At 45.3% G+C, this 26,720-nt stretch overlaps 3 protein-coding genes and 1 long non-coding RNA gene across 4 annotated transcripts; 2 read left to right on the top strand and 2 right to left on the bottom strand.

The window, feature by feature from the left end:
* The first annotated feature begins 341 nt into the window (after positions 1–341).
* LOC120651859 (GDSL esterase/lipase At4g26790-like) lies at positions 342–4,085 on the top strand. The gene is made up of 2 exons (XM_039929502.1): positions 342–738; positions 3,224–4,085. Exons 1-2 carry the CDS (start codon positions 343–345, stop codon positions 3,917–3,919), a joined length of 1,092 nt encoding a protein of 363 aa, XP_039785436.1. The 5' UTR covers position 342; the 3' UTR covers positions 3,920–4,085.
* Positions 4,060–5,066, bottom strand: LOC120651866. The gene is made up of 2 exons (XR_005666342.1): positions 4,494–5,066; positions 4,060–4,414 (listed from the first exon to the last, which is right to left on the bottom strand). It is a non-coding gene; the product is annotated as an uncharacterized LOC120651866 (long non-coding RNA).
* A 13,189-nt stretch (positions 5,067–18,255) lies between these two features.
* Positions 18,256–19,990, bottom strand: LOC120700282 (microtubule-binding protein TANGLED1). The gene is made up of 3 exons (XM_039984516.1): positions 19,756–19,990; positions 19,537–19,679; positions 18,256–19,449 (listed from the first exon to the last, which is right to left on the bottom strand). Exons 1-3 carry the CDS (start codon positions 19,858–19,860, stop codon positions 18,528–18,530), a joined length of 1,170 nt encoding a protein of 389 aa, XP_039840450.1. The 5' UTR covers positions 19,861–19,990; the 3' UTR covers positions 18,256–18,527.
* Positions 19,991–23,093: 3,103 nt separating this feature from the next.
* On the top strand, positions 23,094–26,545 carry LOC120700293 (L-type lectin-domain containing receptor kinase S.7-like). The gene is made up of 2 exons (XM_039984526.1): positions 23,094–25,282; positions 26,342–26,545. The coding sequence occupies exon 1, from the start codon at positions 23,206–23,208 to the stop codon at positions 25,264–25,266; it is 2,061 nt and encodes a 686-aa protein (XP_039840460.1). The 5' UTR covers positions 23,094–23,205; the 3' UTR covers positions 25,267–25,282; positions 26,342–26,545.
* Positions 26,546–26,720: the final 175 nt, after the last annotated feature.

Raw genomic sequence — 26,720 nt, forward strand, 5'->3', positions numbered from 1 at the left:
TCCACGCGCGGAGAGAACAGGTCCATGCATGTTCGTTGCACGGGAAGCACGGCGCCTTGCAGCAGAGCTTTCCTGTTCTCGCTCCGAAAGGTGCGCGACGGCAGCATCCGCCATGCACGCGCACGAACCTGACAGCGACACGCCCGCCGGCGCAGGAAAATAGCCGCAGCGGGCAACCTACCCGCCGCCCAGAACCGCATGCAACCATGCCTCCGGCTTTACTGCAAGGCCCTTTTCACGCCAGTGCTCCTTTTGTTCGAAGAGGCATGCTGCCCTGCCCTTCAAGAAATTGAAGACGTATAGGATAGTCGTCGGAGTCCCGGAGATAGCTATAGCATCGGCATGGCTGCGGGGGCATCCGCCGTGCACGCGCGCCGTCGTCGACGTCGTAGCCTCGTCCTGCCGTTGCTCCTGCTCCTCCTGCCGGTCGTGCGGGCGCGCGTGACGGCGCTGATCGTGTTCGGCGACTCCACGGTGGACGCCGGCAACAACAACGCCGTCCCGACGGCGGTGCGGAGCAACTTCCCGCCCTACGGCCGCGACTTCCCGGGGGGCCGCGCCACGGGGCGGTTCAGCAACGGCCGCGTCGCCACCGACTTCTACTCGGAGGCGCTCGGGCTCGGCCGCGCCTTCGTGCCGGCCTACCTCGACCCGGACTACGGCATCCGGGACTTCGCCATCGGCGTCTGCTTCGCTTCCGCGGGATCAGGGCTCGACGTCGCCACCTCGCGCGTCTTCGTAAGTACTCCTGCGCTAGTATCTATCAGACGATCGAGCAGAGTTGTGCGTGTTTTATTTTGTTGATTTTTGTGCTCCATGCCTCCATCTGTCTCTTGCTTACGAACGAATGCACTGGCGCGACGTTTTTCTTTTTGGCCGTAGCAGAAATTATTGTCTGCTAGGTTTCTTTTGAGAATAATTGAATCATTTGGCATTAAGATGAAAATGTAAGCGTGTAGCTCGATGCATGTTACGGTTGACGTACGTGTACATATACACATGATAGAACGTTGTAAGGTACGACTACTCAAGAACTGGAGCCTAATAGATGGATTGTAGTTTACTAGTTTCGGGATATATCAGGTGCAAACTAACATTTCCGTGCAAATTATGCAAACTTCAATCTAAGCCACCAGATCAACATCTAAGAGGTATGGGGTGATTAGGTAATTTACAATTAACCGCTCGTCCTTGAATTGCTTAATCACACTTTTGCAAATCCCTCCTCCCACTCTCCCTGCGCCCGCCATGGATGTTGATCCTATGGTCCAGATTGAAGTTTGCATGGTTTGCACGGAGAGATTGGTTTGCACCTAATATGTTCCCTTTAGTTTTAGCTTTAGATTTTAATAGATGGGCTGTAGACTATAAGTTTTCTAAAATTGGATTCTTAAACTTTATTTATTTGTATAAGCAAGGGGCTCATTTGATTTAGCTTCGAAATAATCTAGGAAAACATTTCTAATATATATATCACACACACACATCGAGGAAATATTTGTTAGATACTGATACCATTTAAACGAGATCGAAAAGGTTCACGCAACGTAAATGACCCAACATGATTCTATAGATCGCATGCAATGGAAGTACGTTAAGAATGAATATAATGTAACAGGACCCACGTACGGTTCCTTTTCCTCCAAACTATGTGAACTTTAGTAACTGTACTCGTGAATGTAAGGCAGGGCATCTGCTAGTCATTTACTCCTGGATGTCCAATCATCATGACAAAAAGAAGAGGAAAAAGGGCGGCAATTCAAACATTTTTTTCTCCAAAATGCAAAAGAGAGTTGTGTTTCTTTATATCAAGAAGATGGCAACTCAAACGGGTCGTCTAGGAATTTTATATATATTTAACTCGTTACACTAACAGAATGTCAATGTGTTTGGATGGCATACTTCAAAAATATATTTGCATGGTTACGAAATCATGGATAAGTTCAATGCGAACCAATATGGATTGGATCAAAACGTGACCCTAAGTTTTCAGATGGGGAAAGTCCAATTTGTACCTCAAACCATCACAAAAGTCTAGTTTTTAATCTTCAACTATAAAACCAGATAATGTGGGGCATTCATATGTTGAAACTGAGCAAATTTGGCCCCTTGAGTGGTTTCAAATGTGTTTTTTTATTTTATAGAAAATTTAAATATTCAAGTTTAAACTAAAACATTTATAAGTAATTCATTTTAAATTAGAAAATACAAATAGGTGCCAACTTTTTACTAAAAATGTAACCTATTTATTTGTAATCTACTTGTCAGTTATTTGAAACCAATTTCTTTATATTCCTAGTATCCATTTTCTTGTAGTTTTGCCTATTATTTTTGGATAAATAAGATTAGCACCAACATAGATTAAACTTTAGAAATTCTTTGGTACTTACTAGTTTCATATTTTTATAGTTTAAAATTAGTTCATTTTAGTTTTGTAGATCTATCCAGAATATTTAAATTTTCAAAAAAAAAACAAAAATACCTTTGAAACCATCCAAACAAACAAATTTGTCTAGTTTCGATAGTTGGATGGTTGTAGTTGAAGGTTGAAAATCGAAAAATTGTGCTAGTTCGAGTGTGGAAACTGGATTGTTCCCTTTTCAAATAGATAAGGGGGCTGCATGTCCCTTGAATTGTGCCATTTTGCAATTTCAGATCAAAGTAATACTACACGCAAGAAAGTGAAAAGGTTCCAAACACTGACATTATTATTGCCTATACATAGCATGTGTCCATAACTAAAAAGTGCACACATGCCTCGTACGTACAACTCTCCTGTATGCTACTACTTTTGAACGGCCTTTGTCGCCCCCCACGGGAATTTAATTTACCACGGAACGTCCATGTCGCCGGACCAAAGTAAAACCAGCAGCACTTTCCTGCAATATTCCCGCTGCACATTCGATGGGAGCCAAGCAGATCCTCTTGCCCCACTCAGGAATAGTTTTAGACTGACGGTGAGCAGTGTTAACGCAACAGTCAGTCAGCCACATTCTAGCTCCTTCGCGTAGGACGGGGTACTTTTGATCCCGTCGCCAATGGTGTTTAATTGAACGCTAGCTTTCACATGCATTGTAGCAATACGAAAAGATATAATCTTCAAACTATGCCGTATAAACATGGGAAATGTAAGTATGAAACTACAGCTTGTTTGTGTTCTCCAAAAAGGAAGAGATTTATATAACCTACACTAATCTCACTGTGATGGATCCATACGTTCCAGCGCGTGATCCCCCTGTGGAAGCAAGTGGAGATGTTCCGGGAGTACAAGGCGCGGCTGGCCGCCCACCTGGGCGCCGCCGAGGCCCACGCCGTGGTGGCCGGCGCCGTGTACGCCGTCAGCATCGGCACCAACGACTTCATCGAGAACTACTTCGCGCTCACCACCACGCGGTTCCTCGAGTTCACGGTGCCCGAGTACACGGAGTACCTGGTGGGCCTGGCCCGGGCGTTCCTGGCGGAGCTCTACGGCCTGGGCGCGCGCAGGATCGGCTTCACGGGGCTCGCCGCCATGGGCTGCCTGCCGCTGGAGCGCGCCCGCGCCCTGGCCCGCGGCGGCTGCGACGAGGGGTACAACGCCGCGGCGCGCGCCTTCAACGCGGCGCTGGCGGCCATGGTCGCCGACCTGGGCGCCGAGCTGCCCGGCGCCGACATCCGGGTGGCGGAGGTGTACGACTTCTTCGAGGGCTTGGTGCGGGAGCCGGCGCGGCACGGGTTCGCGCGCGCCGACGTCGGGTGCTGCGGCACCGGAACGTACGAGATGGGGTACCCCTGCGGCGCGTGGGCGGCGGCGCCCGGCGGGACGTGCCCGGACGCCGACCGCTACGTCTTCTGGGACGCCGTGCACCCCACGGAGCGCGCCAGCAGGCTCGTCGCCGAGCACCTCATCAACTCCACCTTCGGCCGCTTCGGCAACTGAAGGATCTCGCCCTGATTCGTGTAATGACGGATACTACTACGTGCGCGCATTGGTTTAATTACTACTCCCAAAAGTATGTTTGCCATTTCGTCTTGCTGAAACTGGAATACTGGATCAGGGGACGGAAAATCACAGATCCGAAAGCGAAAAGCACTTCAGGCTGATTGCAAGTTGCAACTGTGCCAACATAGACACACGTACGCTAGCTGAACTGAAGAACTCAGGGCAACATCATAACTACAGACACAGAAGCAAAGAACTCGATCTCTATCTGAATAGGGAACAGTGTGCTTCAGTCAGCTCCTAATCATTCCAAGCCAAAATTGTGTCAGGTGGACTAAATTGTACAGACATACCATGCACAGACAGACCTAGTCAGCTAGCTACATTCGCCCCTGCTTCCAGCTCCTCTCCAGCGCCGGCCGGGTGGATCATCGGTCGACCTCGCCGTCGTGGACGCTCGCCGTTCCGGGGTCCGCCGCCGGCACCTCTGCACTGAAACCACAAGCAAATCTCAGGAATCCAAATCATAAACCACACGGCATCTTTTCGCAAACGAATTGCCAACACGTACCTGCTGAGTGCTTAGTTGTGAGACGGGTTCGCGTGGGACCCAGGCACACGGCGGCCGAGGCTAGCCCCGGCACTCCTGAACGGCGTTGCCCGCCGCCAGCCGCCGACGTCCATCTCCTGCTGCGACCCCGACGGTCGCGTGTCCGGCGACACGCGCGGCGCGGTCACCAGCAGCTTCCGGCTACGGGGGTAGCTGTAGCTCTCCTTCGTCGCCCGTGCCATCGTCCTCGTCGTTTCAATGGCACGCGCCGCCGTCGAGGAGGAGCTCAGGAGGAGCCCGATGAGGAGCAGCGCGAGACTCGCACGGTGGCGCACCAACCGGTGTCTGGCCATTGCTTGCCTAGGCGTGTGCTAGCTCCGGCAATGGATTCACCGAGGCGGTGAGATGTAGCGAGTGTATGCAGGGGACGCTGGAGGTGGTTACAGGGGGGGATTGGAGGAAATGCTGATGGGATCCGGTCTGGTCTGGAAACGATGGAGCATAATTGCCGGTGGCAGTTAGATATAGGTGGTTAAGCGCGGAATAATTTACTGACGAGGGATAATGGTGGAGTATCAGTCAGTTAGTCGTATGCAGGTTTCATTCACATGTACTCCAATTCGGACCCTGCCAAGCTTTCGCCATGTGCAACCGCCGCTCCTAAGCTTGTAGATCGAGCTCAGAACACATGTCTAGTGGAGTAGAGTAAAATTTGTCTGGTCAAAAGATTATTCAACAGAGATGTTAACGGACAAACCCCTTTTACTAATGCTTGGTTAATGCCATACAGGCTTTCCATTCCTTGGAACGCGATGAGGCATCTGCTGATCTGCAGCAGTCCTCGGCGCTACCTATCCTAACCGTAACTGCCAATCGCTTCCTAGACTGTTCAGGTCGGTACCCGGATCATCCAGTGGTGAATTATTCTGACAAGGAGCCGTCCGCTATTAACATTACAAATTTTCTGAATTTCACTGCAAGAGTGGGCTTTTCTGTACTTGAAAAGCCTGATGAATGGTACCTGTCTCTTTCGAACTTCTGTATTTCCGTTTTAATAATGAAAATAGGGGTTGGCCTGGATTCAAAAAAGAGAAGCCTGATGAACTGATCGATCGTGCGTGACACGCGCATCTTTGACCGGGCAGTACGTGCGTGGGAAACACTGGCCCGCTAATGGAGAGCAGCGTTCCCCGCCCGATTCAGATGCATTTCGGCAGCACCAACCTGCTCACACAGGTGAGGAGGAGCTCATGCCTTCATGTGAGTGAGGACTGAGGAGGGCACGTGATGGACGGATCCGGTTGCCGGAACCCGAAGCCTCGGTGCCACAGCGCCGGCCAACCTACTCCTCGGGATTGCCGCGCCGCATCTTGACCAGACCACGTTTGGGCGCCGGTTGGCTATTGTTCAGTAGTCTACCCTGATGTGTCTTTTCTTGCTGCCCCTTCTTCCTTCCCAATTCCCGTCTACTAAATACAAATACTGCGTTTTTTTTTCTTTTGTGCGTTCCTGCAATAGGGTACGGCCACTGCTAACGTGTGCCGATTGTACCAGTACTTTTGTTACTACTCGACACAAAGTTTTCAGAGAAGCACATGCATGTGGTTGCGATGATGTTTCTACACTTACAAACTCTTCTGCATGGTTAAGGCCAGATTCAGTTTAAGTCATAAGTCCCGTCACATCATATGTTTAAACACCAATAAATATAGACTTATTACAAAACTAATTTCATAAGTTGTGACTTAATCACGAAATAAATCTATTATAAGCATAATTAGTCCATAATTTGGTCATTAATTGCTACAGTAATTATACACTAATTATATTTAATAGATTCATCTAAAATCCTAATTGCAACTTATGTAATTAGTTTTATATTAAGATGGCATCTGAACATTGGAATTGATATCCGAACATTCAATGTGACAACTACTTAAAAAAGTAAATGAGACCTAAGGATAATTTGACTCAGAAGATATTGTTCTTGGAGTGATGAAGACCGAAATGCCATGTGTTCCTAAGCTTGAGGTACGAATTTTTTAGTCAAATAGAATCCACTAGCAAAGTGGGACTGCCTGAACAAAAGCATAATTCAGACAATCAAGTCATAATTTCTCCGAACTGGAAATTGCTCATGAAAACTGAAATAATGCTACCTGAAATAGAAACAGGTACACGCGTCGCCCCTAGGGATGAAAACGGGTCGGATACGGACGGATATCACTGATATCGTATTTGTTTCTATATTTGTGTTCGAATACGGATAGTGTTAGTTTTTATCGGATAGGATTGTAATGGATATCGACATCATAAAAATATAATTTTTTAACATTCGGATACGGATCGGTTACGGATATTGGATACTCGAAATCAGATACGGACAGATAAAAACCCTTCTAGACCAGATCGAATTTGAATACGGTCGAGAAATATCCGTACCATTTACATCCCTAGTTGTCCCTCAAATTCAAGCTGCAGCTAGCAGGCTCGAAACCCTTGCTACAAAGACTTACTTTGTTTTAGCAAACGTGCCTAAACATATACTTCATTAACAGGAGAGAGGGAGCAGTACAAAGAATTACTTTTTGCAAAGAATTATTGGTTGTGGCTCCTGAATATATCCTGTCTGACGTGCCAAATATACAATGTAAATGGAGCTAGTGCACCATCCAACTTTTTCAGCAGATTCTCTCTCACATAACGCTATTAAATCAGCCGAAATCAGCTATTCTACCAGCTGAACAGAATAGGGTCACAGCTTGGACAAATAAACCCAAAGATGTCGCAAATCTCACTTGATCCATTATTGCACTGAGTGGCTATTTGGGATTCCACGTCATCAATTTGTATCAATGGCGAAAGTTTTCAATGGTGAGTGAGAAAATGTTTTTTTGTAGCAAAATAGCTGAATTCGTCCGTAAACTTTCGTGATTCACTCAATTTTGCCCCTTAACTATAAAAAATGTCCAATTCAGTCCTTGAACTATCCAAATCGATATATTTTTGTCCATTTGCGTTGCTGATATAGCATGCCAGGTTGACTCGCCTAGCTCAGTCAGCTAAGGTGTAAAATACCTTTTTACTCTCCATAGAGTAGCTCACCCCTGGCAGTAACTTCCGTCAATTAGAGGCTGGATGTCCCATCCTCTATCCGCCTCTAGCAGCTCACACTTTGTTACAAAACCTCCGAGTAATGGCCGCCTCCACTGTAAGTATCCACAAAGGCCGCTGTTGATGCCTTGATGGGAGTGCATCTTTTATAATCAAAGACAAGTGATGGCATGGCTCCTGGGACATCTGCAAAGGTAATCATCAATGTTTCGGGAGGAAGTAGCTCAGTCATGATTCAGTCCACTTCAACTGATCGTGGAGGACAAAGCAGCTCCTCTCAAAACAGATTAGGAAAACACGTAATGCCATCAGAGAAGAACATCATGTAGTTTGATTGCCCAGTACATGGCACATGTGTCATTTTGCATTAAACATTGGCATGGTCTGTCATTTTGAATGAACAACTATAACTATCTCAACTGCAGACATGGTTATAATACTCACAACATCATTTGATATCAAACATTACAATCGACAGAATCTATATATTTAGGTGTGAGCTTCTCTATTACAAACTTACAATTAAAGCTATCTATTGATGGTAAAAAAGTGTATTTTACATCTTAGCACACTAGGCAGGTGACTAGACGAGCTAAAGTGGCGTGCCAAATCAGCGAATGGACGATATTGGACCGATTTGGATAGTTCGAGGATTGAATTGAATGTTTTCGTAGTTGAGGGACAAAATTGAGTCAAGCATAATAATAATAGTGTAGGGATGAATTCAGCTATTTTGTCTTTTAATTAGTATTTATATATTATCTTTTTAGACTTTGATTGATGAATTTTCCTAATACTTACTATAGGAAGTGTACCTGCACATTGCCGGGGACAAAAAAAGAATGAATCAATGGGCAGATCGTCTCACACTCAGATCTTTAGTTAAATAGCTAGGGAGGAACCTGGGGTGCAGCGGCAGTGACCCGGTGGCAAGGTTATATTATATAAACTCGACTCCAGCTAGGATTTGCTGATCGATGTTGGTGAAGCCACGCGAGATCTACCGCACGTGATGACAGCAAGGACAACGTGAGTGCCCAATGCAAGGTACTCCAAGCGATCTAGGTGAAGTGTTGCGCTGGAGGCTGGAGGAGGAGATGAGAGACGCGCGAGTTTTGGCAGGTCTAGGGGCAAAGCTGGACCCGTACGGACTGCATCCAGAAAAGCTTTGATCAGATCCTCGTGACGCTAGAAAGAAAAGGCACTCATCCCTATGAATATACGTACGCAACCCTGCCCCTATGAGTACCTCCGAGTGTCTGCGTTTGTACTGTGTTTCTAAAAAAAAGAAAAAAAAGGCTAAGGTCTGGTTTGGTTCTATAGGAACGACTTGGAACGACGCCTATTCCACATGGATTGATTTCACCCGTTTTAAAATCTGGCCCAATACAGAATAGTTGTTCGGTTCGATATGAATGGAGCCGGACTTGGTTTTGTTTCAACCCATTTTGACTTATTCTGGCCTCTTAGAGACCCAGAATCAATCCCCACGTCTTGACCTCGGGAATGAAACCATCCGGATCAATGCAAGTGACACAACTGGATCCACTCATTCCCCTCCAATAACAAATCCATTCCATGATTCAATCGGGAACAACCGAACAAGGCCTAAAGGCAACTCTGGTCCATCCAAATAGGTTCTTAACCGTGATTGAAGGACTAGACCCCGCTTTGGGCACGGCATCACTTGTATATTAGGCTATGCATAGTGTGGAGTGCTGCCTAAAACATTTGGGTCCCACATAGAAGAACTGGGCATCGCGATTAAAATTCCATAACAGGCATCGCTTGCTGGCCCAGATAATGACAGCATGCCACAACAGGCTGTGTCTCTGTAGGGGTTCATCTTTGCTTCTCTCTAATTCTCTCTCTGCACTCTCTAAAATATATATTTTTCTAATGAATGGGCATTGGCCCAAGAACGTTCACCGCTCCCAGCACTAGCATCACTACCTGCAATGCGTTGAGTGGTGCCTATATACTCTCTCCCCTAGTTTTTAAGAAGTTATTCGGCTTTAAGATCAACTTCCATAAAAGTGGATTGTTCTGCATGGGATTGGAGAAGCTAAAAGATTGGTAACAACCTACACTCAGTTGTTTGATTGCCAAGAAGTAAGCTTTCCTTTTAAATATTTGGAGATCCCAATAAGTGATAATAAGTTGGCAAACAAGAACCAAAACATGATAGAAGAACGATTTCCAAAACAAAGTTAGCAGCCGGAAAGGAAAGCTCTTATCACTGGGGACACTAGCGCTCATTAATTTTGTTCTGTACAGTTTACTAATTATGTGTTGACGACAAAATATTGCAATTATAATTTTAGAAAAGAGAATTGAGCTGATGGAGAATTTTATGGAAAGGCTGATGGCCTGTTCGACCCAAGATGATTATTTGGAGGCCCGATTAAAGCTGGCTCTACCACGTTCAAAGCTTAGTCAGAAGGTGGTCAAAAGGGATCCAGCAAAAAGCTATGTGTCGGTTCCAAAAATGGCTGACTACTAATCTACTTGTTAGCATGTTGTCGTGCGTTTGGATTGGATATGACCTAGCATACAATGACTCAAAATTTATACTGATTTCAGGCCTGAATGCCCTACATCTAGTTGGGGGATGATCGACTGTATTGCTCGAGCCCAGGTGCTCAAAGAGTTGGGGAGTTACAAGCTCACGAGTGAGTATGAACTAGAATGCGGATTGGTGTTGGGGTTTTTTAATTGGAAAATCTAGCCGTGTCTATACCCATGGGTTTATGCATCAAATGAAGTGGAGTGGGGTGGGTTACTTAGTTGAGCTTTTGAGTTGGGGTAGGTTGCCATTAGATTTCCATAAGCATTGGGACAAGTAGGCAAGGGGTGAGTCTAGATCTATTAGCAGGCATAGTGCGGAACAACATGATCATGCCCACACAGTATTAGAACAACAATAAAATTTAGGATAAAATTATGTGATTGCATTATGACAATATAACTCTTCTAGGGTAATATTGTCTTTTTCATTCTAATATAACAACCATGTAACTATTTTGTGACAGCAATGATATAAGAGGGATGAAGTTGAATTTTTAATGGTTTGGAACGAATGATCTAAATTTTCATTGACATAAAAAGAATTTTCTCCAGAAGATTGTGGTGGAATCGCCATGTGATAACTAACAATGGCTGCTCCGCAAGCCTCTTGAGACTATGACCAAACCAGCGCTTGCACAATTTTGTTTTCCCAAACCTCAGTCCGTTCTTCCAATTCCATAGCGTCTATTCATCGCACATGCGACTAGGAGTCATACTATCACACTTGATTATATTTAGATAATATGCCTGGCATGGGAGCTTGGTATGCATAAGACAATTCCTGAAAGGGTGGAGGTACAAAAAGCTGGGAGGTGAAGAGGATAAAAGCTGATATTCTGCAACAGATGGAGGCCATTGATCAGCAAGCTGATGGTACTGCGCTACCTGCTGAGGTTTGGCAAAAAAAGGTACAATTTGGAAAATTCCTTAGAACAGATCTATCAAATGGAGGAGTTACATTGGAAACAAAGGGGGACGTGAATTGGTTGTTGTAAGGGGATGCCAATACTCAGTTCTTCCACCATTTTGCCAACGGCAGAAGAAGGAAAAACACCATTGCTTATCTTGAAATTGATCAAGGGGAGTCAGACCTCAAGAAGCAATTCTAGCCCATGCTACCTCATTTTACAAACAGTTGTTTAGCTCCCCTAATTGGAATAGCATGCATGGCCTGACTGTTGAGGAGAAAACTATGCTAATTAAACATTTCAGTGAGGAGGAAATTAAAGCTGCTATTTTTTAGATGAAGTCGGCTTCTGCCCCTGGGCCTAATGGCTTTGGTGTACATTTCTTCAAATCTTTCTGGGCTCTGATCAAAGATTATTATATTTCCATGTTTGAGGACTTGTTTTTGGGCCGACTGACTAAACTACGGAGTTATTACTCTAGTTCCTGAAATTCAGGAGGCCAACAGTATAAAACACTATAGGATTTGTTTGCTGAATGTAGATTATAAGGGTGTTACTAAGGTACTAACTAATAGATTCACCCCTTTTGCAACTAAGTTAGTGGGTTCTAACTAGTTAGGATTTCTCAAGGGGAGAAATATTCTAGATGGCGTGCTGATTTTACACGAAGTCATTCATGAGCTGAATTCTACAGGAAAGAGGGGTCTTATCCTGAAAATTGACTTTGAAAAAACTTACGACAAGGTTAGATGGGACTTGCTGGAGAGCGTGATGAAAGGGAAAGAACTCCTAGAAACTTGGATTAAGTGGGTGGTGCAAACTGTCCGTGGGGGGCGAGTTTCTGTAAATGTAAATGGGCAAAGAGGAGATTATTTTAGGACCTACCAAGGACTGCAGGGGATCTCTTGTCACCACTTCTGTCCAACTTGGTAGCTGACGCTTTGAGTGCCCTTCTGGACAAGGCTGTTCAGAAAAATCGCATCACCGGGATCGTAGTTGATCTATTCCAAGGAGGGATTTCACGCAGTCAGTATGCTGATGACACGGTGATTATGACTGATGGTTCTGAGCAATCGGTTATTAATCTCAAGCTTATCCTCTACAGTTTTGAATGGCTCTCAGGTCTTAAAATATTTTTTCATAAGAGCGATGTTTTTGTCTTTGGAATGGAACAATCTGAGCAGGAAAGGCTGGCTAATATGCTTAACTATAAGCTTGGCGGTTGGCCATTGAGATACTTGGGTGCTCCCATATCTGACTCCAAGCTTGGGATTTCAGCTTTTGGGGCGCTAAAGCAAAAAATGACTAAGGGTCTGTTTAGATGAAACGCAAAAACTTTTTGCGTTGGAATCTTGCTAATTTGAAGTACTAAATGAAGTCTATTTACAAAACTTTTTGCACAGATGGGTTGTAAATCGCGAGACGAATCTAATGATGCTAATTAATCATGCTCCAAGGTATCCACACTGTAGCATTGTATTGTAGCGGCGGCCGGGGTTAGGGTTTTTAGGCGCCCTCTCCTCTGTTTATATAGCCCCTTAGGTGGGCTGCCTTGGGCCCCACCTTGAGTGCCCCCCTTTTGGGGCTAAATGGTCCATTAGTGCACCTAAACCCAGTCTAATTCGGATCTCATCCTTATCAGGCTTCTTTCCCTTAAGTGTGTGACCCTATGGGCTCACATGCGAATAGACATGGCCCGAGTACTCTTACTCGGCCCAATAGTTGACAGTGGCCTCTAGCAAGACATGTCAACTCCTATGCGTACGTAAAGATCATATCAGACGAGCCACCACAATATCATATACATGCTGTTCCTTTTGCCTCACGATATTTGGTTTAGCTTAAAGCCGACCACTCTTTTCTCGATCCTGTGATTCGGAATCCTTGGTTAACTCTTAACCCTAGTGTGGCCATGCATTTCTTGATCCGAATCACTCGAGGGACCCAGAGATATCTCTCTCTTATAGAGAGGGGAAAATCCCATCTTGACCGACTATGTCTCACAGCATGTTTCTTGACAGACCCGAAAGCCACCTTTATAACTACCCTGTTACGGTGTAGCGTTTGATGACTCCTAAGTAAGTCGGTTCATATCTTGAGTACATACGACGATCTCAGGTCTTAGGACATAGCGTACATATTGTGTAATGAGAAGTCATCATCTCGTGTTGGGTCAGTTCTGTCTCATGTCTCACATGAACCCACATTATTAGTTTGACATCCCCATGTCCATGACTTGTGAAACGTAGTCAATCAACTAATACATGTGCTAGTCTAATATTCATGTGTGTCCTCACATGAACTCCGACTAGGAATATTTTAGAATATCCATACAAATAAAGAGTTTCACAAATACTTCACATAAGTATTAATCAATACAAGTTGTCATCCATGGATATTCAATGAACACTTTGTTAATCATGAATACAAGGAAATATGATTGCCTCTAGGGCATATTTCCAACAGCCCATGGCGCTGGACGTGCCCCTTGCCCCGTCGAGGACGCGGCGGGGCCGCGGTGGCGATTTCCCCTGCCGGCAGCGAGAAGGTGAGCGGGTGGCCCAGATCTGGGGCTGGGGTCGGATCCGCAGTGGGGGTGCGGGTCGGGATTGGGCACGCACGCTGGATCCGGTGGCGGTTTCCAGCCGGAGTTGCTAACCATGAGTGGGGTTTGTTTCCGGGTGCAGGATAAGGTTGAGGCGGCGGCGGACAAGGACGGCGGCGTGGACAAGGGCGAGGGCGAGGAGATTGGGGAGATGGCACCCACGGAGCTGCTGCTGGAGCCCCCCGATGCAGGATTTCTACCCTCTCACGGTGAGCCATCCGCCTCCCCCCCTCTGGATTCTCTCTCTCTGTAGTAGGTATATCCTTGATGAAAGCTTACATACCCATTCCTGAGTAACTTGCTAGACAAATTTCCAAATTAACATGTGTAAAAATAAAATTTTGCTGAATTCATATTAGGCAGGTCATGCTTAGATTATTTTCTTCTAATGTTGATATGATATTATGGTGTTTAGGTCCACATGGACAGTGGCAGTTACAAAGGAACATATGATATCGGCGCCCAAGAAATAGAAGGCCACGTTCAGCATGCTGGGAAGCGACTTTCAGAAAGTGCAGATTTCTGGTAGATTTATTGAAGTGTGGGCTCAAGTTCTTTGGATCATTGGCATATGCAGTCCATGACATCAGTCATGAGAGGGAAATATCTCACTGTTTGGTTTGTATATATAATTGAAAAGTAGTTCGACTATGAGGGTAATAGGTGTTGCTTGCTCCATGCTACCATATAATGCTCCCTAGATATTTTATTGAATTATTAGGGTTGTTTGTTTCCATTGCATAGGACTCTACAAATATTTGTGCTAGATATACTAACTTCTCAGGTCAGGCAATATATCTTCAAGGGTTTATAGATTATAATGGGAAGGTGGGAAGTGGTAGAGATCAATGTTTTGGGCAGTATGCCATTTTGTTATCCAGTCAGGTGGGTGCTAAAGGTAATTACACGGAAAGTAAGTCACTATTTTATTCTGGTTGTACATTATACATGGGTTCACCTTAATGAGTTGGTTTACCATTCTTGATAGATTTTGATACCATATTCAGTTCCTTCCTCTTCAGTTAGCCCTTCGATCGGGTTATCGCCTAGGGGCACTGTACCAAGCACCACGTCCCACCTCCATCACACATACCATTGTGGAGTTGGTTGAGGTAAACCATGAGACATTTTACTTTGTTGGTACTACTAGCTTCTTACTAGAATTTGTATGATTAATTCTTGTACTGCCTCCTATATTCATGAATGTTTGGTCCAGAAGATGAGAATACTTTTGGTTCTTGCTCAAGTTTTTTAGTTGGTTCCACTAGCTGCTATTCTGATGATTTGGTGACTAGGCATGAGCTAGGTGCCTAGGTCTGATAAATTCAGTGAATTTGAGGAAGAACAAGCATGTTAGATTTCGGCTGAGGTTAGAATAAGTTTCCAAGCAAAATCCTGGTTGATAAACCTTGGGAATAATTCTTGTTTGGTACTAGATATTTAATCAGGATGAAATAAAAATGGCTGAGGATTGTATTAGTCAATGCATTGTATTGCAATTACCTGGTAATGGCAGCTGCTCGTGGAGGTGCTAGCGGAGCTAAAGCGGCTGCAGCCACGGGCGCATGCTGCCGAGCTGCTGCGCCGACTCCTGCAATACCTACGGCAAGCGCCGCTGGCTCGTCGAGGTGGCGTGTGGCTGGGACCACGAGATCTGTGAGTGCCTACAGAAGGGCGAGCTGCAGCAGCAGCCACGAGATCTGTGAGTGCCTACAGAAGGGTGAGCTGCAGCAGCAGCCGTCGCCAGGACCTTCTGTGTGAGGAGCAGGGGTTGTAGCATTGTGGGCAATGCTGGTTGCCTCCTATTATGGAATTTTTTTTCTGCTTTCGGCTTCTTAGTCAGGAGATAGTTTCATGTGCTGGTGGCTACTTCATGTTCCCGTGAGATAATTTCCCAGTAAATAGTTTTACTGGAGAGTGCCACTCCTTGATTGCATTTGCACTTCCTGATCTTCTTCATGCCTGAGATTTTATATTAAATACCTGCATATTTGGTTGTAGCTGGCAAAACTCACTTTCATCTGCTATGCAGTTTCCTGCACTTTGAGAGTTTGTCATTATCATCATCTTCAAGAGACACAGAACTCCTGCCAAAGAATAAGCTGCTTGATCTGCCCATTTTTTAGTAACATTAGAAAGAAATAGGGTCAAAGGATTGAAGATAGGAAGAGGAAGAAACTGACAATATTTTTATCACTTAGCTGGCTATAAAAGATGGAACAGCTGAGCACCTGCTATGCTAAGTGGAAATGTGTAATCTTTGGTACGAACTGTAAGGACCAAAATAATAACAGTGTGTGTTGTTCGCAATTCTTCAGATAAAGCAAATGTTGTTGTTGAAATTGTAACCTTGCTCTGCAAAGAAGCGGCTCAGTTGAATATGTTATGTTCGCCTTCAGTAATTTTATGGCAATGATAGGTGTGAGGAGATCTGCGTGATCTCTGAGCTATTCCTATAGGGAGGCTATTTTTCATTCCCAATTGATAGTGGAGGCAGTCATATGCATAAGTTGAAAATTTTCTTTTATTATGATTGTTCTTCTTGTTTTGATTGCCGAAAGGTCGAACCAGTGAGTGTGGAAGGTAGGCTGTGTCGGTTCCATCAGAATGCTATTATTGAAGATATGCATGTGTCGGTTCACAGGTATAGTACAAAATTTTCTATGGATCGAAATTACTAAAGGCAAGAATACCTCGCTACCTTCAGCATCAGGTAGGGTGGGAATACATGCAACTGTTGTGGTCACGTGCTTAGAGATTGTGACCTCACAAATTATCTGAATGTTTTCGGATGCTATAATGCACTTTCATTGAATAAATGTAAGGTGTACACGTGTAAACATATCTATTTTATCATGAGCCGTGACATGTCTATTATGGGATTAGTCCGGTATATATTCTTTTTAGAATTTGGTGAGTGTGAATCAATTTCGAATCCAACTTTGCTTTTGTTATATCAATTTTGAATCTCATATTATTTTTAAATATAACATAGTTATTTTTTAAATATGTAATATTTTAAATATATTGTTCTTTAGACACGTGCTTGCGGCACGTGCATCTCCACTAGTCCTTATAGAAAATCCAGTTTTATCGACAGGATGAGGTGGAATGGGCACTAGAAAAATCTAAAAGTTTTACCACTAAAAGCCTATACAAATTCCTCACGCATAGGGGTGTGCAAGTGAAGGACGCAGAGAATATCTGGAAAACTAGTTTGCCAATGAAGATAAAGGTCTTCCTTTGGCAGCTATCTCTCAACAAATTACAATCCGCAGTGACTTTGAAGCGGCGGGGCTGGAAAGGAAGCACTCGCTGCGTGCTTTGTGGACGGCAGGAATCTGTCTCCCATATTTTCTTTTCTTGCTCTTTCGCTTGTTTTGTCTGGGCTTGTCTTTCTGAGGTGTTTGGAGAGGCGATACCCAGTTATTGGGGTGAGTTGCAAGGGGGCAAGCTCACGAGCATGTTTAAAACTAATATGAGGCTAAGCCTCTTCCTGTTGCAGGGATCGCTTGGTCGTCCATTTGGAGAACACGCAACAAGATGGCTATCGAAAGGGCGTTCCCTAATAATCATATTGATGTTATGTACTCGGCTATTTCTTTCATACAGAAATGGTGGAGACCGTTGAAACCCTGCTGATAAGGAGAAGCTCACCGAAGCTGTGGACGCGATGAGGAGCTGGTTACAAGATTACAATCCTAGTAATATAGTGTCGTCAGATATCGTGAAGATTTAGTGGAGGGTTAGATCCTAGTTTCTGTTCTGCTTTGTTGGAGTTGTTTCTTTCAAACTGGTATCCCTAGTATGTACCGTACGGTTTATTGCTTTCAATATAAGCCGACTGTTCTCTTTCGAAAAAAATATTTAGATAATATTTTTTCTATAATATTTTATTTATTTCGGAACAATTTCTATCTCTAGATATTTCTTGAAACATTTTTATTTGCTTCAAAACTTATCTTTTTGAAATATTTTATTTTATTTCAGAACAATTTCTTTTTTTATCTCTCTAACGGATCTATGCGATAGTCTAACTTCAGTTGTTGCATGTGCGATGAATGAACGCCCTCGTAGATTCAGCTCCGACAGCCAACATATGAAGGGGTTGTTTGGTTCCAGGGACTTTTTTTAAGTCCCTGAAACTTTTTAGTATTTAGAAGTATTAAATAAATATTAATTATAAAATTAACTGCAGAACTCTGGGGCTAAACTGCGAGACGAATCTAATGAGGTATCTTAATCTATGATTAGCGAATGGTTACTGTAGCATCGCTGTAGTAAATTATGAATTAATTAAGCTCATTAGATTCGTCTCGCGAAAAAGCACTCAGCTGTCAAAAAACATTTATAAATAAATTTTATTTAATACTATAAAATAGTCAGATTCCTTTTAATGTGATAGGGACTTCTGAAAAAAGTTCTGGAGCCAAACAAGTCGGAAGTCCCTGACTAGCAGTTCAGTTCCGGCCTGGCTTCGGTCAATCGGTTGGTAGTTCATGCTGACAAAGATAAGACGTGCACGACGCTGAACTGAATAAATGACTAGAATGTACGGATAAATTACAAATTTGGAACAGTTGTCAGACATTGTAGTTTTGACATTTCATTCTAAAAAATCGGCATTTCGATTGTCCATTTTGCCTTTGGATTATACGGTCGAGAAGACCACCATGTATTATCACCAAGATTCACAGAAAAAATACATATAAGCGTTATGTGTGTGTACAAGCACCCCCAAGAAAGGAATTTCTTTCCCAGAAGAGTATCTTATTCAGGAGAGCCACTCAATTCTCTTCTTACTCTGCAATCTGAACTCCCGGCCAATACTTCGCAAGACGCTGAAGACTGACACCAAGATCACCTCGACGATATCCTGCTCGACACCGTCCGCACCACGGTCATGCTGACACCCGGCCGCTGCTTCAGCCCGCTCATCGGGCCGCCGGCGGCACCGCCGCCGCTGTCCCTGTTCCTGTTCAGCGACAGCCTCGCCTTGATCGGCGACACGAGCCTTGTCGCCAACCTTGACGGCGAGAACGAGCAGCGCCGGGTTTTGGCTGGTGTTGCCTGCGCTTTGGGCGGCGGCGGCGATACCGCGGCGGACCTCGCGGGCAGTGCCTTCCCATGGCTCCTGATCTTGGACCCCAGCGCGCTCGGCGGCGTCTTCACAAGGAACTTGTGTGGCGTCTGCCGGGCGGCGACTGGGGACCGCGTCTTGTAGGACCGCTTCTGTTTCTTGGACGGCGACGGCGTGGCGCACGCGTCGGCGGCGGCGGAGGTGGAGGCGTGGAACGTCGGGTTCGGGAACATTACCGCCTTCTTGGCCCACGGCCGGTTCCTGGGGGAGACCCGGTTGGCGGACACCGACGGCCGGCCCAGGGCGACCGGCGAGGCCGGTTTGAACTGGATCCGGGACCGCACGCGGCCGCGCGACGGCGGCGTGACGGCATCTGCACCTCGTGCCGGGGCAGCGCCCCGGTGGCTCTGCTTCTCCCGGGCGCGCCGCGCGCGGAGGGGCGTCTGCTCAGCTGCAGCTGGCTTCCTAGTGCTGGGCGCCAGCTTCGGGGTTCTCGGGGGCTCCCGGTTCGTACCGCCGGCCACCGCGACGATGTCTCGCGCGAACTGGCTGGCCTGCACGATCTCCAGCACGGTCTCGCCGAGCAGCATGGCCGGCAGCGACATCCGCCGCCACTGCGCGCTTTCGCCGCCAGTGCCCGCGCCCGCGCCGCCGAACTTGCCGTTCGGCGACCTTTTCTGCGCCGACGCGCCGCCCCTCATCCTGAGGCGGAAAGGGAGGTGAGGAATTTGCGCGCGTGAGCCAAGAATCTAGATCGGATCGAACGGGTTCGGGATGGAGAGCTCTTGCCTGACGGTCTCCTTCTTGCACCGGAGGCTGGTGCGGAGGTACCCGCGCGTGCTGCGCGGGCTGAGGCTGACGCCGGACACGACCTTGGCGCCGCCGGCCACCGTGTACTGCAGCTCCTGCAGCCGCGCCATGCACCGGTCCACCTGGGCATCGAAACCCACCAAGCACAAAAATTGAGTCCCCAGCAGAAACCCGATTGAGCAGAGCAGCTTCTCCTACCTTCTTGAGCGTCTCCCTGACGAGGGCCGGATTGAGAGCGGCGGCGGCGGCGAGGGTGGCCGCCGTCTGCCTGTCCGGCTTCGCGTTGGGGCTCCTGGCCACCATGGTCCTCGTCGTCGTTGTGCCTAGGCGGTGGAACGGAAGGTGGGCAGGGGGAGGAGGTGGAAGTCAAAAGGGGAGCTCCTGGCGAGCGGGGAGGGAGGGGATTGGAAAGCGAGTGGCACATTTTTCGCTGGAGGGTGTCTACCGTGTCAAACAATATATTTGCTCCTTCATCTCCTTCCACTACGGTCTAACGGTCGTCGGCTCAACGGCTAGTTCTCTCGGGAGTAAACACCGGGGGAGGGGGACCGGAAGGCCGCTTCTTCTGGAGTAAAGCGCGGCCGGGCCCGCCACGTCAGCCGGTGGACTTGAGCAATTACGGTTACGGTGAGGATAAACTTCGGATTTGTTGCATCTTGCTAGACATGGAAATTTTATTTCTTATACAGAATGGGTTAGTCATATTTATGGCTGAGAAGTTACAATAGGGAGATTTATGAATCTTGATTTCTATGTTTATTTTAGCGATATATAATAGGAGTTCCACCATCGCACCATTGTGCTATGGTCGTAGAGTTTCCATTCAAAATGCATTAGAGGGAGTGTCCATTTCAAAACGAGTATCTGACATTTTTTAATCTCCATTGCAATAAAAGATAGTTTTAAGACCAGCGTCGTCAATGTAATTGTGTGTATGTTCATCCTGAAGCACTACTTGGTTTTAGGTTATCTCCAACCATTCTCCGTCTCCAACTCCCCCCAAACGTACTATTTACCATATTTTACTACTTCCCTTCAAAAAATTCCCCCCTATAATTCCGTCTCTCCAACCATTCCCTCTATATCTATTCCCTCTATATACTATCACTCATTAACTAACTATTTATTTATCATTTTTTAATTTAAAAAATCATACAGTATTTGTACTGTCATAATATACATTATCATCATGTTACGGGGCTCAAACGGAATTAATATCATAAAGAAACGGTGTGATTAAAATATAGGGGAGTCGAAATTCACCCTATATATAATGGGAGTTTTAACTCCCTCCATATATATGGGAGCTTTGGTGGGAATCATTGGAGGGGAACCCCCAACTCCCCTACGTAGGGGGTGGGGGGTGGTTCCACGAACCGTTGGAGAAGCCTTAGACACATTTCAATAGATTTAGGCACCCCCAATCTCTTGTCCAGACTACTGGCTTACTGCCACTCGCATGCCATTATAGATCCTTCTTAGAACAGCAGTGCTGCCACTAGCCCATTGTTGGTTAGCGAGTTCGAATGTGCTTTTTGTCTTTTGTGACCAAGGCTTGGCAAGAAATCCTTAAATTCAGGGCTTATAATTCATACTAGTATGGTACTTAACCGATCAAATTCGTGCGACTAATGTCTCTGAAACTTATAAATGAATAGAAAACCTGCTTCCGGTCAGAAAATATAATGGTAAGGAGCTTGTGCAAATGGAAAGTGACATATAAGAAATCTCGAGCAGGATCATAAAAATGTGTTGCCCAATTTTTAGATATGAAAAGTCATATTTTGCCACCTAAGAGAATATGCAGATAAAAATGTGTTGCTCAAAGCAAAGTAAAAAAAAGAAAATATTAGTAATAGGGAGTGGTTGTATAAATATAAATATTATTTTTATAACATATTAAGAAAGAAGAAAAATGTCTGTTGTGCCCCTTAATCAGTCACAAAATATTAAATTAATGGCGAGGGTTGGTAATGGTATTATGTCGTAAAATGACCACATATGTAGATAAATTTTAAATGCTAGAAATGCTTATATTTATGGCTGATGGAGTGTAATGATTTCCTTTTGCCGTCTTAAACTTCGGTTCAAGGATATTTTTAATCGATGAAATGGTACGGATCCCCATTTATAAAGGGTAAGCTTTTGAGAAATAGACATAGAAATTATTTTGAGACAAATTATTTTAGAGTAAATTACACCAATCATACAACAACTTGTCAGATGTGTGCAAATTAGTCCAACAACTTGTAAAATATTCAATTTAATGCAATAACTTGACATGTGGGTGTACATCAGTCCAACAACTTGTAAAATACCCAATTTAATGCAATAACTTGGAAAATAAGTGCATGTACAGTACAAATAGCACACGGCAATGAACTAACGCAAGGTCTCACTAAAGAGTATATTCACGTTAGGATAAATTATCAAGTATTATTTAACCATTCATTTTTGTGTTGCACCTGCATGGCAATGTATTTAAGATAAGAACCCTCATTGTTTATAAATTAACGTTATGTCTTTACATTAATTATTTTTGTATAGTGATTTAATTTTTATTAAAACTATTTTATTTGATATTTAATATTGAAAAAATTACCCTCACTGTTTTCAATATGTTTGATTATATGACCTGTTAAGCTAAAAAACCAATATGTTGATACAAAATATTTTTTAGAAGCTTGGTACATATATTTTAAAGCCTCATATATTCATTAGAAAAGAAAAATGAGCTAAATAAATAGAAACAAATATATGCATTGTTGAATACATGAGCAGAAGCGCAGAAGAAACCTAAAGTTTTAGAGTCTCTCTTATCGACTTCAGTGTTTGAGTGACGTTAATGGTGTAATTCTAAAATCTGATTAAATTTGAACTAACAAAAAATTGTACATAGTTGAAAAGCAACAACCGGATCACCATCAATAATTTCCATTTATAAAATTTAAGAATTATTATGTTCATCTATTTTGCTTAATGTGTTATTGTTGTAATGGTGGTTAAATAATATATTATTTTTAGTAAAACCATAATTAATTTATTCGGAGAATAAAACTATTGGGGTCCATTGCGACACGAAAATCTATGGTCAAATAATACGTTCGGACATGAATATACTCTTTTCTGTGACATGACATTAGCAAATATATTGTCATGTAATGTTTGGACTGTGAATGCACCAATTTACTAAGTTATTTTACTAAATTAAGCATTTTTTAAGTTGTTGGATCAATCTGTAACCAGATATCAAGTTATTGCACTAAATTGAGCATCTTACAATTTGTTGGACCAATTCGCACCCACATACCAAGTTTTATATGGTGGATGCAATTTACTCGTTATTTTGTTATGCCTACTTTTGAGAGAAGTTATTTTGCCGGCGAAAAAATCCAGCAAAATCCAACAAGTTTTTTTTTTGAATTAGCAAAATCCAACAAGTTGCTTTCAAACCAGCCATTTGCCATTTTCATGGATCCCATATGTCATACTGCCCGGCCTAAACCCTTCTCCCTGTCACCCCCGCCCCGTTCGCATTCCCCTTCTCTTCCGTCCTCTCGCCCAAATCCCCACTGCCATTGTTGATTTCTCGAGCGCCGCCTCCCCACCCATCCAATGTGACCACCAATACCCTAGCCGCGGGTCTCCATGCCTCCGCCTCGCTCCTCCGTCCTCTCCCTCCTCCTGCTGCTCCTCCTCGCCGTCCACCTCCTGCCCCCCGCCGTGGCGACCAAGCACCGCCATGCGTCCACGTCCACCCCCGCCCCCGCCCCACCCGCCTCCTACCTCGGCGTGTCGTGGGCGAGCAACCTTACGCTCCTGGGATCCGCCTCCCTCCTCCCGGGCGCGACCGCCGTCGCGCTCACCACCCCGTCCCGCGACGGAGTCGGCGCCGGGCGCGCCCTCTTCTCGGAGCCCATCCGTCTCCTCGTCCCCTCCTCCACCGCCCCCGCCTCCTTCTCCACCCGCTTCACCTTCCGCATCACGCCCACGCCCACCTACGGCGATGGGCTCGCCTTCCTGCTCACCTCATCCCGCACCTTCCTCGGCGCCTCCAACGGGTTCCTCGGCCTCTTCCCCTCCTCCTCTGCCTCCGACGAGGGCGAGGCCGACCTCCGCGGCGTCACCACCGTCGCCGTCGAGTTCGACACCCACCGCGACGTGGCGCTGCGCGACCCGGACGGCAACCACGTCGCGCTCGACGCGGGGTCCATCTTCTCCGTCGCGTCCGCCAGCCCCGGCGTGGACCTCAGGGCAGGGGTGCCCATCACCGCCTGGGTGGAGTACCGCGCACCGCGCTGTCGCCTCAGCGTGTGGCTCTCATACTCGCACTTCCGCCGCCCTGAGAAGCCCGCCTTCTCTGCTGACGCCGACCTCTCCGGGCTTCTCCGCACGTTCATGTACGCCGGCTTCTCAGCGTCCAATGGCAACGGCGCGGCTCTTCATGTCATTGAGCGCTGGACCTTCCGCACCTTCGGCTTCGCCAACTCATCCCACGCTCCGCCACCAACTGAGCCCCCAGCGCCGTCCAACAATCTACTGCTGCCACACAACAAACCACTGCTGCTTACAGGAAACCACCAGCACCACCACCACAACCTATTGTACAAGGTGCTTGGTGGAGTCCTCGGTGGCGTGGTCCTACTTGTATTTGTCATCGTTGGCTCTGTTGTCAGGCTCTCTAGGCCAATTCGCCACCCAAGTGAAGAACGCACAATGCCGAGTGAAGACAAGCCTTATGGGACGATGTCTATGGAGGTGGTGCGCGCAGCAACAAAGGGATTTGACAGTAGCAATGTGATTGGAGTTGGTGGTTCTGGTGCCACTGTGTATGAGGGGGTGCTCCAATCTGGTTCAAGAGTTGCCGTCAAACGGTTCCAGGCTATTTGGCCGTGCACAAAAGCATTTGTGAGTGAGCTTGCTGCAATGCTGAATTGCCCAAATCACCCCAATCTTGTGCGGCTTGCTGGTTGGTGCTGCAGTAAGGATGAGCTAGTGCTTGTTTATGAGTTCATGCCCAATGGGAATCTTGACTGTGCATTGCACACAATGGGTGGAGCAACACTTCCCTGGGAGGCACGATTCAGGGCAGTGGTTGGTATCGCCTCAGCACTTGAGTATCTGCATGATGGGTGTGATCACCGGATACTGCATCGTGATGTCAAGTCATCTAATGTGCTACTTGATGGAGAGTTCAATGCCCGACTGGGTGATTTCGGGCTTGCTCGTTTGGTGAGCCATGGTGGATTACCACACACAACACAGCCAGCTGGCACGCTTGGCTACCTTGCTCCAGAGTATGTGCATTCCGGTGTTGCAACAGAGCGGTCTGATGTGTACAGTTTTGGGGTGCTTGCTCTGGAGGTGGCCACTGGCCGGAGGCCCACAGAGAGGGGAATCTCTGTTGTTGACTGGGTGTGGGTTCTATGGGGTCGTCGGAGGCTGGTTGATGCTGCAGACCAGCGACTTCAGGGCCGATTTGTTGCAGAGGAGATGCGGCGGGTTCTGCTTGTGGGCCTCTCTTGTGTGCATCCAGACTGCAGGAAGCGGCCTGGCATGCGAAGGGTTGTCAAGATGCTTGATGGGACTGCACCCTTGACACTAGTGCCAGATAAGAAGCCACCGGTTATGCTCCAGACACAAGTAAATCAAGCTTCGTCAATGAACTCTGTGGAAACTGTCAATACTGCATTCTATAGCTGTCGCTGAACTTACACGTTAATAGGTTCGTAAAGATCAGCATCTGATTCATATGTAGTTGTGTTGATAGTTGATACTCAACCTTTTCCAATGCTCTTTTCTGAATCATGAGGGTATAAGCTAATGTTTGGGTTGTTATATAATGTTCTCGGAACACAGTAGTGCACAGAAAGGTAAATAGAATGTTGTTTTGTGGTGCAAATTGCACTTTTACCAATTAGGTTGTAGATTCAGATGCCATTTCTCGAGCAGTGCTTCAGTAACTCCCTTTTGCCTCATGATCTGCTTGATTTTGCCCAACAAATGATTAGCATCTACTGGGGTATTTGGGCATTGGCTCACTGTGAACAATCACAACGGAGCAATTGCTCTGATGTTCATATAGATGTAACAAAACTGTCTTCCTATGTAGTTTGAACATGTTACATTCAGTGCATGTTTTTCTTCACTGGAGTTCTTACAATCATCTGAACTATACTCAGTTGGTTCTATCACACATCATTACTTCCTCTATCCCTTCATTAAATATAGTCAGTTGCTTTATCATATAACATAACGTGTAGAAAATTGACAATTGAGCACTAGACAATCACGAACATATTTAAGTTTCTTTCATTATGGGAAACTATTTGATATTTTGATATTTCCTGTTGGCTAAAAAGTTTAAAGGAGCAGCTTATGAGGGGCATAATAATGTTGAATGCTTTGAAGGATGTTATTAGCTACATACTACCTGTCCTAACTATGCTCTTACTTGAAATTGCATAAACAGTTTTAAGTTCTTGGATGTCCAGGCTTTGTTTGTATTAGTTTTAATGAGAATGTAATTCTTTGTTCTACTGAATATGTTTTGGCATGTGAAATGATCTGCTCTGGATACATTCAGGCACTGTAAAGCAAGTATATTAATGTGAATTGGTTCTGATATCTGTAATTTGATCTGGATCTCCTCTATGCATTACATGAATGCCAATCAATTACATTCTCCTGTTGTTTTTGTCCTTTCTGTTGCTATGTCTTGATGTTAGATTAATGAGAGTGGTTCATCCATATTTCAGTTTTAACAGATCCACATTTTCTGCAGAAAAGTATAAAGATGGTGATAATTTCTGTATAAGTTGATAGCTTCTTCCACACAAAGAACTGATGAAATTGGATGTTTCTGCTAGGGCTTACAAAGTACTCTGATAAGATGTCCAGCATTCCCCTGTATATTTAATTTACGAACTCCTGTATCTTTCTCTATAAGCATTCCGTTTATACCCAGTCTGATTCTTTTGCTACCTTATCATTTCGATCCTTGATCTTTGCTTTGTTTAGGAATTGAAAAGTGATGCTTACTATTGCATTCCAGTAGTATTGCTGTTTCAACGGATTGACTGGTTTCTGTGTAACAATGCAAATCTCAGATGCGAAGGTAGGTTGAACTTAAAACCATTCCTGAATCCTCAGTCTGGGAGAAG

Source organism: Panicum virgatum, chromosome 1K (assembly GCF_016808335.1).
Source record: "Panicum virgatum strain AP13 chromosome 1K, P.virgatum_v5, whole genome shotgun sequence".
Lineage (NCBI taxonomy): Eukaryota > Viridiplantae > Streptophyta > Magnoliopsida > Poales > Poaceae > Panicum > Panicum virgatum.